The sequence below is a fragment of the Rhodamnia argentea genome, chromosome 10, assembly GCF_020921035.1.
Source record: "Rhodamnia argentea isolate NSW1041297 chromosome 10, ASM2092103v1, whole genome shotgun sequence".
Lineage (NCBI taxonomy): Eukaryota > Viridiplantae > Streptophyta > Magnoliopsida > Myrtales > Myrtaceae > Rhodamnia > Rhodamnia argentea.
This window is the reverse complement of record NC_063159.1, coordinates 5,390,421-5,407,445: the sequence shown is the minus strand read 5'-3', so window position 1 is coordinate 5,407,445 and position 17,025 is coordinate 5,390,421. Positions and strand designations below refer to the sequence as shown.

Sequence of the window (17,025 nt, the reverse complement as noted above, 5' to 3'; positions counted from 1 at the left end):
GAATTCTTATTTGAGACAAATATATACTTGTATGACTAGAAAAAAAATTTAACTATTTTGGCCCATTTGCATTGCAAGGATGATCGGTTCCGGGATAAGACGGTTTCCTAAGTAGAAAATATAAAATTCGCACGATTCTACCATAAAACATTTGATGGTCACATTATTATGTTTTCTTTTAATGTTAAAATGCATGAGTCGATTCTTGTAGCGTGTAAAAGTATTTTTCTTTTCTCTCTTCTTGAAGAGTCTTCAAATCCAAGAACGGAATTGGTTGAATTGGCTTGAATATGTTCCTAGGTAGAATTGACATTTCCAAATTGCGAATCGCGAATCGAACTAATTCTTCCTAAAATTAGTGTTAAATCAGTCAGTTCAGTCCGATGTGATTTCCGAATAGAAATGGATCTAGTGCGCACCCTTACTGCATTGCAAAGACTACTATTATCACAGGGAATTCACCTGCAAAATGTTAAAGCCATGATGCAAACGCGGTCATATCATGCAATAGAAAATCAGGTACTTCCAAGAGCACCCTTTACTTGAAGCTACGGAATGTTTGGTTCGAATTTATTCAAAGAGACATGTGGAATTAAATGTCCCATAAAATAGAGCACTCGCACATGGTGGAGCTACGGTGACGGGGTCATCTCATGGGCAGTTGATGCTTCGTTTGTGTCTTAAACCAAGTATTCCAACGGAGGACGAGGTAGGCCCTGACCCTGTTTAAATCATTTTTTCGTGAGCAAAAAACACAAAGCTCATGAATTCATTATGGAAAAATTACGAAATATTATTTTCAACATTACTTCCCCGATCAAATACTTCTTAATGAGCAGGGGCCTGAGCATTTTTCGAGAGCGAGGGCATCGTCTCCGTCGACGTTAGCGTCAGAGCTGTTGTCGAGCGGCAGCTCAACGCTGTGGGGTTAGTCCTGGATAGTCATTGTGCCGTGTTGTGTGTGGAAGAGAGAAAGGGCCGGAAAACTTTTTGTTTTTGTCAGAAAAATAGTTCTCATTTGCTAAACGAAATTGTTCGGGGACAAAGATGCGGAACAGAAACATGACAAGGCCCGGAAGGTTTCTAGGGGTTGGACAACCTATTTTGAGGAAGGATCTGTTCCTATGAGCTCGGGCAATGGGCCAGCTTAAAGCCAGAGAAGCCCATTACCAAGATCTTTGCTTCAGTGATAAGTGCTCCAGCTTCCCAGCCGAAGTGATCTGCTCCCGTAAGTGAGTTTATCAAAATCAAGGGGGGACTCCAAGTACAAGATCTCCGGCCTTCCAGCCACAATTCTTTGTGGGCCAAAAAAATATACAACTCACGAGTGTAAAGTTTTGTTCTCAAATGAACAACCACTTTTATCATAAACCCCGAGATTTTTAGAAATCACATCCCAGTTAAATGTGAGCTAATCGAGCCAATTTAAAGTTTTTTTGTGAGAAAGATCAACTTTAGATAAATGAGATACTAAAGGTATTAACACCTTTCGTAAATACGTAAATTATCTATTTAGCCCTTCTTCAGCCGCAAGTTGGAAGGGACGCGCCAATAATCTTCTTCCCCAATCGAAGTCAGCCAGCAAACCAGTGGACCCCGACAAGTCTCCTCTTAGACATCATTCAGTCGGTCAAATGGCCGTCTTAAAAAAAAATCCAAAAAAAAAAGAAACTTAACAAAAATACAACATCTTTCCAATTAACTGGATAGTCTTGAGTTAATCCAAAAAATGCTTAGACAAACACCTTGTCCGGATCTCAGGACCCCTTAGACATAAAGTAGATAGAGGGCAGTTTTCGATTTCAAATTGATAAAGACATACCATATTTATCATAAACCGATTTAAGATATTTGAAAATGTGGCACAAGTACACTAGTTTGAAATAAATGCGGCCCGATTGCGCCAATTTAAAGTATTTTTGTGAGAAAGATGAACTTTAGATAAATGGGATACTGAAGGTATTAACACCTTTCGTAAATACGTAAATTATCTGTTTAGCGCTTCTTGAGCCGCAAGTGGGAAGGGACGCGCTAACAATCTTCTTCCCCAATCGAAGTCAGTCAGCAAATCAGTGGGCCCTGACAAGTCTCCTCTCACACATCACTCAGTCGGTCAAATGGCTCGTCTTGAAAAATAAAATCCAAGAAAATGAAAAAGAAAAGTTTGTAGACAAAAATAAATGTAGGGCCCTTCCAATTAACTGGATAGTAGTGAGTAAATCCTTAAATTGCTTCATCTTAGGCCTCGTCTGGATCTCAAGACCCTTCGGACATAAAGCAAATAAAGGGCATTCCCCACCTCCGGTGAAGAAAAAGATATGATTGATAATTGGGAGAGTGATGGTGGAGAAGTTAAACTCTACATCATTTTTAGATAGCTATTTCCGGGTAGCGTCCCACGCATAAAGTGAATAATCGAAGTTTCGGCTCTTGTGTTATCGACCTGTGATTCGCACAATATCTATAATTGATTTGTCGGCCCCAACTCTCGATTTATCCGATTAAATAATTGATCAAGATTTTAATCACATTCATGTTATTTAGATGTGAACCATACTCCTCCTTCAAACATAGGAAGTTTACCTACTTATCTTGTTTGTGTCTACACGATAGGGAAAAGACTTTCTCTCCCCAATGGGAAAACACTTGATTACATAAATCTCCGCTTTTTCCGAATGCGAAAAACATATCAAATGAAAAAAAAATTATCATTTTTTTTTTAATCATCAGCTTGTTCATTGTGTTAGTTACAATATAAGAAATATGTGGCTTTTTAGCACTAATAGTTCGATTCTCTAATTCATTTCATGTAATTTCACTATTAACAATGATCTCGAACCTTGACTCGACATTACTAGACGCTCACCACGGGTAGGGCATGGCGGCGGCAGCGCAGCAGCCTCCTCTTCCATGGTGTCTTTTTCCTTCTATTACCTAGCCCTTGTGTGTGTGGTGCTATGGCATTTATATGGTGTCACAATCAGGTCAAGATGTCCCTTTCGCATCATGCTAGCGAGTAGCGACGCCACACAAAAGAAGAGCTAGGAGACCGAATCATAGAAGTAACAAACTTTGAAGGGCTAAATTTTAGGCAAAAAAATATATATCAATGTCCATAAGAGACTCATCAGTTAGTGGCTAATTTAGCATTAGGATATAGGTGTCTCATATATATTATGATTGATATCACGAAAAATCTCAAATTGGTACACATGTGAAAATTTTACCCTAAATTAATTTTTGGATCACCAAAATCTCCAAACTAATATACCTATGACAAATTTATCACTAAACTAATTTTTGAGTAATAAAAAACTTCAAACTGGTATACTTGCGACAAATTTATTCAAAATTGAAGTAGATTTTCACGTGGACTTGTCGGGTGAATTGAATTATTGTCATGTGTCATCCAACTTAGTAATTTCAAGACAACGAAGGATAAATATGTCACAAATCTACCAGTTTTGGGTTTTTAGTGATCCAAAAATTAATATGAGGTAAATTTATCACGGGCGTACGAGTTCGAAATTTTTGGTGATCAACAAACTAATTAAGGGGTAATTTTATCATGGATGTAATAATTTGAGGCATTTCATAGCATTAACTCTATGGATTAGCTTTACCTCAACGGAATTGATTTTTTTACAGGTCACCAAATCATCACTGAGTATTGCCTAGACTCATTTCATACCAAAAGCACAGATTTCTATCCGATTCATCTTTCTATTTCACGACACCCAAAACGACCTTTTACTTTGCCGAAATTGCTCCCCCTTTTCTCCTGTAGTATGAAAGGGACCCGAGGATATAACCTCGTCTTTTACAAATTGACGACCATGCAAGAACAAGTACACAATAACTATAAATATCTGCAACGAGGCTGTGGTCCATAACGAAGCAGATCAATTAAACAAGATGAGAACGTGTGCTCACGTGCTTACACATAATTTCTTCAACAAAACAAGAAGAAGAAGAAGAAAAAAAAAACTCAACCACGCGCCATTTTGCATTCACACCCAAAAATAGTAAATGACGGGGAAAATTTTGAATTCATGATCCTTACCCTTTGATCATAGGTAACTCGATATCGCAGATCGCTCCAAAAAGATTATATGCCTTCATCTTCGAAAATTCCTAGACGCGCCTGATGTGACGACGGATCTCTTTATACACGCACGATGCCGGTCACCGGTCCCGGGAAAACATGAAGTGATGAATCTCTAGAAGCATAGGAAAATTCAAGCAGTTCCCAGCACGGTAAGTTGCGGAGTCATGCAGCACTTCTTCTGTATCGTCTTCCTTGTTTATTTAATGGACTTCGCCTCTTTAGTAATGACTACGACACAAATCATCTTCGCGGGGGCTAAAATGATTCAACGCGCTCTTCTTCTTCTCGCCTTGGCCTTTTGGCCATCGCTATAGAATTATGTTGACTTTGACCTCTTCGCCGCCCTCGATCCGTCACAGTGCTCACTTACAAAACCTGCAGAGAATCTCTCCTCTTCCTCCATCCTCTCGTCTTTTCCTGTTTCTTCTCCCGGATTTCGAGAAAAGCTCCCCGCTTCGGGAATGGCGAATCATGGGGCTTTCTCCTTTTGCCTCCCCTTCGCTTGCTTTCTCGTTATTGCACTGTCTCAGTCTCAGTCCGATCAGTTCATCTTCCATGGGTTCAACGACTCGGCGGAGTCCCCTATGATCTTCAATGGCGCCTCCATCATCAAGCCCAGCGGAGCTCTCAAGCTCACCAACATGTCGAGCGACGACATCGGCCAAGCCTTCTATCGTCGGCCTTTCCAGATGTTGGCCAAGAGCTCCGCTTCCAATGGCTCCGCCGCTCTCTCCTTCAGCACCCACTTCGTGTTCGCCATAAGGCCTCCGAGCTCCGGTGAGGGCGGCTACGGCCTCGCGTTCGTGGTCGCCCCAAAGACTTCCTTCCCGGGTGCCAAGGCCGAGCACTACCTCGGCCTCTTCAATTCCTCGAACGACGGGGACCCATCGAACCACATGCTCGTGGTGGAGTTCGACACGGTGAATGGGTACAAAGGTACCCTGGACTCCAAGGGGAACCACGTTGGGCTCAACCTCAACGGCATGGATTCGATCGCCACCATGCCGGCTGCCTATAACATCGATGGCAAGTCTAACAATGAGGAGATTACGATGGAGAGCGGCAAGGCCATTCAAGGTTGGATCGAGTACAACAGCTCGAAGCAATTGGTGGACATCACTATATCTCCGATCGATGTGGCAAAACCGGTAAAACCTCTCTTGTCCGTGGCCGTTAACCTCACTTCAATATTTGAGGACACCATGTATGTCGGGTTCTCTGCTTCGACGGGGACCAAGAGAAGCTTGCACTACGTTCTGGGATGGAGCTTCCGGTTGAACGGAACCGCGACTCCGCTCAATCTGAGTCGGCTTCCTCTGCCTCCAGACCAGACAGATTCATCATCTTCCTCTTACAAGCCACAGATAGTAGCCCTCATTGCCTCTCTTTGCGTCATAGCTGTGTGCCTTTTAGGAATCTTTTTCTTCCATACCATGATCAAGAAGAGGAGGCAGCATGAGAATCTTGAGGACTGGGAGTTAGATTGCCCTCACAGGTTCAGGTACAGGGATCTTCACGAGGCAACAAAAGGGTTCAAACAGAGCGAGGTGATAGGAATTGGCGGCTTCGGCGCAGTGTACCACGGCATCTTGCCGACTAACAGGTGCGAGGTCGCGGTCAAGAAAGTATCTCGAAACTCAATACAGGGAATGAGGGAGTTCGTGGCTGAGATCGAGAGCTTAGGCCGGCTGCGGCACAAGAACCTGGTGAATCTCCAAGGCTGGTGCAAGCAGAAGGATGAGCTCCTCCTCGTCTACGACTACGTGCCTTACGGGAGCCTCGACTCGCTAATCTTCAAGCGGAAGGACGGCTTCGTGTTGAATTGGGAACACAGGTTCCACATCGTCAAGGGCGTCGCGGCCGGATTGCTGTACCTCCACGAGGAGTGGGAGCAAGTCGTGATCCATCGGGATGTGAAGTCCAGCAACGTCCTGATCGACGCGGAAATGAACGCACGGCTCGGGGATTTTGGCCTCGCGAGGCTATACGAACACGGCAAGATGTCGCACACCACCAACTTGGTCGGAACCATAGGGTACATTGCCCCAGAATTGGCCCGGTCGGGGAAGGCCTCAACGAGCTCGGACGTGTACGCCTACGGCATTCTGCTGCTCGAAGTAGCCAGCGGCAGGCGTCCGACGGGTTCGAGCCAATTCCTGCTGATGGATTGGGTGATAGAATGCTACGAGACGGGTCGGATTCTCGATGCCGCGGATCCCAAGTTAGGTTCGGCCTATGATGCCGAGGAGATGGAGAGGGTATTGAATTTGGGCCTTGCTTGTTCCCAGTACCATGCCCAAGCTCGGCCTACCATGAGGCAGGTGATTCGGTATCTAAACCGGGATGAGCCGGTACCCGTTTTCACCGACGATCCGAACTCTGCCGGTTCTCGAGGAGCCAACGACATGAGCTTGAGATTATTCGAGGCAGTTTCTTCCGATACAACCACCGGGACGTCTCATGCGTCGACATCGTCCCGGGTGTCATCGTCCGTCCATTCGTTCTCCACTTCTTTAGGCGGCGGTAGATAATAGGAGCAGCTCAAACCTTTCCCGTCTTTCGTTTTGATAATGTTTCCTGCAATTCTTTTTGGTTTCCTTTTGCAGCTAGGACGAGAAAGGTTGAGATTCATACGTACAGAAATGTTTTTGCATGGCCATTTTCGGGCAGTATAGGATAAACACACTACACAGACACAGATGCAATTTAACTTGTGAGAAAATTTTTTGGTTTGTAGATTTTACACCAACCACAGTTTCCGAAATTTATACGCAAATTCGCTTTCTGGGATTCTTCTTGCGAAATTTCAGGCTTACTGTTAGTCTCCGAATTCATTCAAAATGTTATCGTAAGCGAACGAATCTCGACCGAGAGATCAGATAAATACTATGCTGGACTGCTCCAAAAAGAGATTATTGCTTGACTCAGAGCATCCTGCATCGTCTGAACACGGGTCTATTTGCTCTTCGTATACATGTTTCTTTCTCTATTCATTAATTCAAAATTTTCGGGTTGAAGGATCTACGTATGTGCTCTACATACGTAGAAATTTGAATCTCCCTTTTCTTTGGAAGTTTCCACGATGTTAGCGAGGCTGCCTTCCGTCAATGAATGTGAAGTTTGGACTCAAAAAACAAAGATAATAGTCAAAAAAGAAGTTTCTATTCATCTTCCACCAGAACTCCAATGATTATGGTTAATGATGTTGGATTATTTTTGTGGAATGTTCAATGGACTCGAAAGTCTTTCGGCAATTCAAGAAAGAATCTCTCCCAAAAGTGGTCTAAACGAAGAGTTTGTAGTGCGCAATTAAACAAGGGAAAGAAAGATTTTAATGTTGGGAATTGTTTTTTTTTATTTTTCAAGTAAACTCGACCATCTGTCGGATTTTCACGAGAAATGTACACATTCAGCAGACAACCCCTTTTCACAAAGAAAAAAAGACAAACAATACATGAATGTTGGCTCAATATGCAATAACATCCCAAAGCTTTTAGTATATTCAATGTAATCTTTTGACTACCAATAAATGTTCAATATCGCCCTTGTGTTTACTCAAACGATAACTTAAACATTGTCTGATGACGTGGATTATTATATGTTGAGTTGGATCTTTAAAAATGATGAGCTGACATATCCATCTTTTTAATCCATCTACTTTAGAAAAGGGAAAAAAAATAGGGAGCTAACATGTCCACCGTTATTTGATGACGTGAATTATTATATCCTGATCTGAAATGAATATTTTACTTTGATAATTCACATGTGACTTTTTTTTGTCATCTACCGTTCAAACCTAATTGTTTGGGAGCCATATCGACAAATTTTGTTAACTTAAATCAACCGAAGGGCAACATTGAATATTTCCATAGAGTTTAGGGATTAGATCGAATATTTATTAATGGTTTAGGAATCACGTTGAATAAATTAAAAATCTAGATAGGACATTGAAAATTAAATCAAAATTTATGGATTACTTGTATTATTTTTCCATATTCTTGGTCGCTTTATGGACTGCGGTTTTGCGACGGCGATTCATGACAAAATAACGAGTTAAATACGCAATGGCTTTGTCAAAGCATGCAGATTTTGGCGTATACTTTGATGACTTCTTGTTAAGAAAACTCGCGTCGCTCCTTAATGAACACTATTTTGGCAGCATTCACTGTCAACCTCTGCCGACTCATGAATAAGTGTCTGGGTAATGACCACGTTTCAAGATATTTTCGAAAATCCGACAAAGATATTCCTAATTTTTGTCTCAGACAAGCTTTGTATTTTCTAATTTCAAAACTTACTATATGTAACCATTCAGAAAAATTATCCAAAAAGTCTTAAACCAAAAAAGGTTTCGATAAACAAAGAAGACCATTAAGGCTACAAGAAACAAATACAAAACTAAATAATGCACAATCAATACAATCAATCGAAAAATCATAATAACAAAAAAACATCCCCAAACAAGGACAAGAAGAGAAGTTGGAAAAAGATCCTAAACCCCGTGGAGCTTTAAAGATATCACAGCTGATTAGTAGAGAAAAAAAAAGACCACGCCAGAGCGAAAAACAATCGCGCCAAAAAACACATTAGGGCTATTAATAGCGCCTCAGAATGATTGTTCCACCATAACAACCCATGTCTTCTAATAACCATCAAACCAAAGTAACCCAAAACAACGACGATATTCCGCCTGCTTGATCGGCGAACTGCACGCCAGATAGAGAGGCCAAGAAAAAGCCTAGTGGAGCGAAGATCAAGAGGGTCACCAGCCCAATTAGCAAAGCAACCAAAGTAGAGTAAAAAAGACCATGAAACAAGGTGCCTTGACATACGAAGAATACAAAAAAACAAAGAGTCGGCGCAAAACTAGGACTAGAACCCAAACAATATCGGACGAGTAACTATAAGATATACAAGGCTGCAACCAACTATTGATAAAGGGAAGGATTCGAAAGAACAATTCCACCATTATCATTAAATTTCACATTTGCCTCAATTGGAGTTGTAGCAACCTTGGTATTAGTGAGTCCCGCAAGAGAAAAAAAATCGGTGGCATATTTCTCTTGAGAAAGATAATAATTCGATGAGTCTGAGGCAACCTCCAAGCTAAAAAAGTAAGTGAGACGCTCGAGATCTTTCATTTCAAACTGCTGCTTAACATAGTATTGGAGTTTTGTGATACAGATATGATCATCACCAGTAATAACCATGCCAATCTACATATAACAGTAGGAGAATAGTCCCACGAGATGTTTTTTGAACAAATAGAGCATTATCATAAGGATTGGATCGAAAGCCAAGATGCTCCATGGTGGTGCTGAACTTTGAGTACCATGCATGAGGAGCATGTTTCAGTCCATATAAATCTCTTCGTAACCGACATACTTTATCAAAAGAAATAGTATAGCCAAGAGGAGACTCCATATAAACTTCCTCAGTAAGATCACCATTAAGAAGGGCATTTTTTACGTCCATCCGGAATAGTGACTATCGCTTAGTGGCTACAACAATAAGAAGGCTTCGAACCGAAATAAGACGTACAACTGGAGCAAATGTCTCATCATAGTCAATCCCATACTCTTGAGTAAAACCTTTTACAACTAGTCGAGTTTTATAGCATTCCACTATACCATCCGCCTTAGTTTTGATCTTACACACCCATTTACAACCTATAACAGACTTTCCAAGAGGTAAATCAATTAAATTCCATGTATGATATTTGTCTAATGCGCGTCACTCATCTGCCATTGCTTGCTACCAAAAAGGGTTAGTTCGAGCCTCTGTGTATGTGCGAGGCTCGTGAAAAGAAGCAATGGCGGAATAAGAATGATAGTCACGAAGTTGAACAGAAGGTTGACTTAACGCAGAAAAAAAAGACTAAGTGGAGAATGATGGTGTAAACAAATCAGGAGATGCTGAAGTGGGTTCACCATAGGTTCCCGCATCAAGATTAGAGGAAGACAATTCCAAAGAGGAAGATTTCGTTGATGTATCTTCAGGAAAAAGATCCACTGAAGGATCAGTAAAGAAGGGAGTAGTAGTAGGAGAGGAGTCAAAGGGACGAAGCAAAGAAAACATTTGTGTTCCCAAAAGGTAACATGGCGAGATACACTGGGTCGATTAGAGATAGGATCCCAACATCGATAACCTTTATGCTCAATTCCGTACTCAAGGAAACAACATAGACAAGCACGAGGTTCTAACTTTGTGCGTTCATTTGGAAGAAGATGGACACAACAAGCACTGCCAAAGATTCGAAGAAGATTGTAATTAGAAATACCGCCATGCAACTGCTCATAAGGAGAGGTATTACCTATAGTAGGAGATGGAGTGCGATTGATGGTGTATATAGCAGTATGAGAAGCTTCTTCCCAAAAATATTCTGGACAAGAGGCCGAGATTAGAAGAGTCCGAATAACATTTAAGATGTGTTGATGTTTACGCACAGCTCGAGAACGATGAATGACAGTGCGATTTTGAGAAATAATTTTGAGAAACTCTGTGTCTCTTTACTCCATGGCATTATCAGCACGGAAGATCTTGATGCTTTTGGAAAATTGTGTTTTAACCATAGCAACAAAATTACAATAAATATGAGTCAATTCAGAATGATGCTTCATAAGATAGATCCACATATAACGAGAATAATCATCCACAAAAATCACAAAGTAGCGAGATCATCCTATAGTGGGAATAGGAGATGGGCCCCAAATACCAAAATGAATCAAATCAAAAGAAGCATTAGAAACTAATTCACTAAGATCAAAGGGCAAAGTGTAATGTTTTCCCAGCTTACATGGCAAGCAATCAAAGTGTTTATTATCAACCGAACCTAAAAGACCATTAGAAATCAAATGACTTATACAAGAAGAAGAAGCATGACCCAAACGAAAATGCCAAGTTTCAAATGATAATGTGGCAGCACAACTACTTGGGCCCTTAGGAAGCTTTAAAGAGATAAGCTCGAATAGGCGTCCCACTTTACAATTATCTATCCCGTTTGTGGATCCCGCACCCGACAACCATCGGAAGAAAAGCGAATGTCAAAGCCAAGTTCACATAGTTAACCCACAAATATCGATTAAAGGACAGCTTAGGAACAATGAAAGTGTCTAGTAATGACAATGTGGACATTGATATGTTTCCTATGTGGCTAACTAACATCTGTGAATTGTCTGATGTATGAATAGTAAGTGTTTGTGAAAGAACTGACTTTGATGTAGGCATATTCGTATTCAAAGTCATGTTGATTGCAAAAGGCAAAGTAAAAAAAAAAACCACGAATTAGAAGTACTTGGAGTCATAGACAAACAGGGCTAGAGAGAGTTGATCTCAATGAATGCAACCTCTAAAGATAAGATAACAAATGAGTTGTTGGAAGAATCCTCAATAGTAGTGGCAGTAGTGGATAAGCGTCCAGGTGGACCTCTATATCGGGATCGGTTTTTTGCCCCCGTAGGTTGCTTAGGTTGACATCGATAGCAAGTGGATGCAAAGTGACTAGTTCGATGGCGGTGCGTACACTAGGGTCTGTTTTATGAGGAAGAGGCAAGAGTGGCGAGAATCGCTTCTCTAGGAGTAGACGGAATAGGGCGATGCGTCTTCAAGGTAGCAAGCCGAGTCTCTTCAATCAATAATTCTGAAAGGACAGCCTCAAGACGAGGCAACGGATCTTTTTGTAGAAGTAAACCTCGAATGGGTTCAAACTCATCATTGAGTGCTATAAAAAATTGCGTAACACGCATACGATTACGATATTCAACGAACTTAAGTGCATCAGCATCAGCATCCCATTGTTGCTCAAATAGAGCCAATTGATCCCAAATTGCATGCATAAAGGACAAAAAACCATTAATGGACTGATTTGTCTACAGCGAACTTGAGTGCATCAGCATCAGCATCCCATTGTTGCTCAAATAGAGCCAATTGATCCCAAATTGCATGCATAAAGGACAAAAAACCATTAATGGACTGATTTGTCCCTTGATGCATACAATGTAAATTTCCTAACAACCGATATTGATGAGCAATATCCGAGATGGAATAACGATTTGCAAGCAATCCCAAGCTTCCTTTACTGTATTGAGGCTACCAAACTGAAGCCTGATAGAAGGAATCGAAGTATTTCGAAACCATGTTAGAATCTAATGATTCTTGCTATCCCATTCCTTCAAATGCTCGTTAAATTTGTCTTTAGTTTCCCCAATAGCTCTCCTAGGCAAGGGAATTTCACTAGTGAAGTAACGCCAGAGTTTACGTCCTCTCAAAAAACTTGACATTTTGTGGGCCCATAAAATATAATTGGTTCCATTAAACATAGTTTGAATGGGTATTGGCACATCCATTTTATCCATCGAAAATACTGATTTGTAGGATAAATATCAAGAAAACTAGTGCGAGACCGCAAAAATGGAGAAAAATACCCCAAAAATGGAATCAGCACGTCAAAATACCTCAGGAACTGAAACGGTCAACTTTCGGTCAACGATCAAAAGTCAATAGGTAACGTTGGTGGTCAATAGTCTTGGTCATCGGTCAACCGTCTTGATGACGTGGCGGCACGCGACTACTAATGTGGCGACACTTGGCTGACATGTGAATGATGACACGGCTGATGATGTGGCAACACGTGACTGCTGACGTAGATATGAGCTGATGACGTCGAGGTGACGTGATGATGATGTCAGCAGAACTCTGTGGAAGCTTCTGACCATGTGCAGCTCACATGAGCGAGTGGATCTCACGCGCAGGACCCCTAGCTAGCGCGTGCGAGCGCATAAAGTGTTTGTCGGGGGCAAGACTTGGCTGGTTGGACTAGTAAAGCGACGAGGAATCTTCAAGTGTAACGCTAGTGTTGCAAAACCAGTCGTACGAGCAAGAATGACTGGGGATGATGCAACGGAAGAAAGCAAGGATGACGCGGCTTGCGTCTGACAGTTATGGGAAGAGAACGAAGCCTCTGTGACTAGAACACAATGCAGCTTGTATGGTTGGCGTTGCAAAGCCAGAAACATGGCTCTAATACCAAGTTGAAGATAAAGAAAAAGAAATAAATTGAGGAATTTTGTGTATTTCTTGATATCTCAACAATGTACAGAAGGAGCCTATTTATAGGCTTTACGAGAAGACTAAATACAGTAACTAAATAATACACAATCAATTATAATCAATCCGATTGATATCAATCAGAATGAATATTGAGGATCAATCAGAATAAATCATGATCAATCAGAATAAATCAAAATACCAATAATATCTAACAAAACATATTATATTTTAGCTAATTCATTCAAAAACGTTTTGATTGTCTCAATTGAGTCATAAACCATTTGACACTTTGTCAATTGATTCCATTCGGTCATTTTTACCCGAAAATCACTAATGTGGATGTCGAACATCCAACATGGCACGGGTCGGCTCTAACGTGTACAACTTTTATAAATTTTTTGAAAAATTATGAGTTCTTTTTTTTTTTTGGTAAGGGCTTTTTTTTTTCTTTTTTCTTTCTCTTTCTTTCTTTCTTTTTTTTTTTTTTTGGTGCCAAGCCTGGCGAGGGTCGATGAGCTTGTCCACATCAGTGCTGATAGTTCCACGTGGCACCACCGATGTCAAGTCAATGATTTTAGATTAAAATTGGTTGCATGCACTCAATTAGCAAAGTGTAAAAAGGTTATGACTCAATTGACAAAATTCAAAAGTTTATGACTAAATTAGCCAAAATGTAAATAAGTTTAGGATGTTTTGGACAATTTTCTCGTAACCCGCCCTTTGCATGCATCTAAAATATGAGGAAAATGATGTATGAAAGTTTAATTAACTATAACATAATGTGATGTAATAAATGGTAAGAAGTTATGCATATAAAGAAGCAATTAAAATCTTGGAATCATAATTAAACAGTGGATAAATTAGTGGAGAAAGAAGAAAATTAATATCTAACAAATGGCTTGGTGAGAAGGAAGACCTCTGATTTTGCCAAATACGCAAGACGATCTTTTTTTCAAAGTTCTAAGGATACTCTCTTTGAAGATAGTTCTCATTATTTATGTACAAATAGATAACTTGCACCGTTCAGTGCGAAAGTCAATTAATTTGCATTGTGATATAAATTTCGTCTTAAAGCACTTTATTTCACACGTACATCTCTAATTTCTAGAGTTTTATGGATTCGACAAAGTCAAGAGCAGGGGTTTTCTAAGCCTAATGCCATAAAAAGTACTAAATTGGTAAACCCATGAAATATCTACCCTCCGTTAGGCTCCGTCTAATATCCCACTAAATTGCTGACGCGGAAGCATATGTGTACCACAAGAAATTTGGGATTTTTGTGACACAAGAATGAGTTTGGAGGTAAATGCGGTATGAGTGCACCAACTTGAATTTTTTTTTGTGGTATTAAGGGTACGTTTATCTCGACAAAAATGAATAATTTAGAAAAAAATTTCGTAAAAGTGATCGCTTGTATAATTTTTTTTTAAGTGATCATTTGTATAACTTGAAATAATTAGTTTATGAAAAATATTCTTATTATCGACAACAAGCTACGTCCAAACATTCTCGTGGACGATAAAAATAATTTTCATTTATTCATTTTTGTAAACGACACAAGTGCCCGTTTTTTTAAAAAAATATTCTCTAAATCATTAATTTTATAAGAACCACCAAAATGGAGTCTAACTCTTTATTCTTGTTATCCACAATAAAAGTTACAGCGTTGCTTTTCCTGATTTGCTTTCACGAGGCCGGGGAAAACAAGGCACATTACATGGGTCCAGACTTCTACTGCCAAATGCCAATCAAGACGATGGCTTTATTTAACTAATTGATAGCTTGGGAGCGCCACTCGGCACCAGTCAATGTTTTTCTCAGTACCTACGGCGTGGAATAGTAGTCGTCCCCCGTCGATCTCGGACCATACCAATTTTGCCCAAATGAAGGAGAATTCATTGGCGTAGGAACCGGGATACCAACGACAGAAAATGATATGTGCGCTTGACATTGAATCGTATGTTCTTGATCTACTCAATGTCTAGAGACCGCGAATCCCACCCAAGACCTACTCATACAACCGCGGTCGGCCTGTTCTACCACGAAGTTTGGATTAATCACAATCATTAGTTAGAGAAAATATTCGGTGGTTTCAAAATGTGCCTCTTTCATTGTTGATGCGGCGCATATTAATGCCCACTTGAAATTCAACACATGTCTAGATTGATGCGGAATTCAAAGTAATTGCTTGTATTTAGGGTTTAAGTGAGATCTGGGCGGCGACAGTCGGCCATGGACGACTGCTCGTCCACGGATCTAGCAACGATGGTTCGAGTGAGTTGTCCAAATATCTAGAGGTAGCTATTCTAGATATCGACGGAGAAACAAAGTTGAGGTTGTTGATGTTGTTGTTGTAATCCCACATCGGTTGGGATTGAGTATTTATATTCATGTGACTCCACCTATCAATTTAAACTTTTGGATTTGACTTTGTAATATTGTATTAGAGCCAGTGTTATTACTCTTTTCATATGTCCACCCCCCATTAGTCAATTTTCACGTGCCCCTCATAATCCGCCTTGCCCGTCAAAGGGGTGTTGAAGTTGTTGTTGTCTCACATTGGTTGTAAATGAGTATTTATATTCATGTGACTCTACCTATCATTTTAAACTTTTGGATTGGATTTTCTAATCGAGAGGTTAGATATGGACGGAAAATGGGCAAGCCGTCGAGATGCTGGAGGGTTGCCACATGGTATAGGCAAGGTTGTGCAAGACTCGCGCCTATGGACTTGTTGCCTTGCCTATCATTTAACCAACAGCGTCACCGGCCAAATTTGGTCGGTTCCATCTTCATACCGTCACCATGACTCCATTCTGGCTCGCGAACTTTCAAATCTTGCCCAGCAGCTTGGCCAGGAACGATGATGTTCAGCTTAGACGTTTCCACGGCAACTTAACTAGTGGCTACGGCCAGGAAAGGTTAGGCTCAATTGAGGTAATATCAAGTTAGGACTAACGGTGTTGAATTGGTACGGGTTCTCCCAAATCCAAACCTTGCGCAATGTTGGAAAATCCATTCACATACGACAAATCCTAAGAAAATTCTATCATGTGTGGGAGTCACCATTAGCCTATTGTGGCCGGCTAGGATCTAAGTGAGATCTTATGCTACAAAGATCTAGGGCTGGGATTTGATTACACTAATTGTTCAAACTAAAGCCTTTTTGGCACCCTAATTTGATTGATTGTCTACATGCAGTCTTTTCATCAAATTAGAAGTCCTAAAGTTCTCACCTACTAAGATTCCATGCGATATTATTATTATTATAAAATGTAATCTACTCATTTAACTAAAACAAGCAAATCATGACAAACCAGTTCATCTAAATAGTGATAAAAGAATAATTATAGATAGAGTCTACTAAGTTAATTTAATGCGTGGTCAATACAGCATAACTTTGTTATTAAGCCTCAGGACAAATTGAGCACAATTTTTTACATAAAAAATTGACCTACCAAAAACTAAGTTATAATCAAAAAGGTGTTCGCCAGAATCCCCAAGCTAAACGTTATGCTAACAAAATAAAACTAAGCTACAACTAGTACTGAAAAATCTAACAGCCTAATCAGAGTCTTAGTTTCTAACCACTTTTCAATTTTTCTGTTTTTTCCAATTTTTTAAATTATTTTAAAAAAATTTCTTTTTTCCCCCATGCCCATGATTAAAGTTGCATATCCAACTTTTAGAATTATTATTATTATTATTTTTTTTTTGTATTTTAGATTTAATCGTATCTTAGGTTTTTAATTTTATTTGTGGGTAATGGGGACTCGGGCTGGGCCATTAGGCCTGGTCCGGATTAAAGCAAACCAAGCCCAAGTCAAGCGCGCTCTTGCTAAGCCCATTTTCTGTTAAGTCTACGCTAA

General features: G+C 40.3%; 1 protein-coding gene across 1 annotated transcript; it reads left to right on the top strand.

The window, feature by feature from the left end:
- Positions 1-402: 402 nt before the first annotated feature.
- Positions 403-7,062, top strand: LOC115749296 (lectin-domain containing receptor kinase VI.3-like). Its single transcript, XM_030686043.2, has 2 exons — positions 403-519; positions 4,423-7,062. The coding sequence occupies exons 1-2, from the start codon at positions 403-405 to the stop codon at positions 6,637-6,639; spliced, it is 2,334 nt and encodes a 777-aa protein (XP_030541903.2). The 3' UTR covers positions 6,640-7,062.
- The last annotated feature ends 9,963 nt before the right edge of the window (positions 7,063-17,025 follow it).

What these genes read in the sequence shown, in the direction of transcription:
- LOC115749296 (XM_030686043.2), top strand. Translation starts at nt 403, where the DNA reads ATGGATCTAGTGCGCACCCTTACTGCATTGCAAAGACTACTATTATCA. An exon ending in ATCATGCAATAGAAAATCAG is followed by an intron (nt 520 to 4,422) that starts GTACTTCCAAGA and finishes CCATCGCTATAG; the next exon opens with AATTATGTTGACTTTGACCT.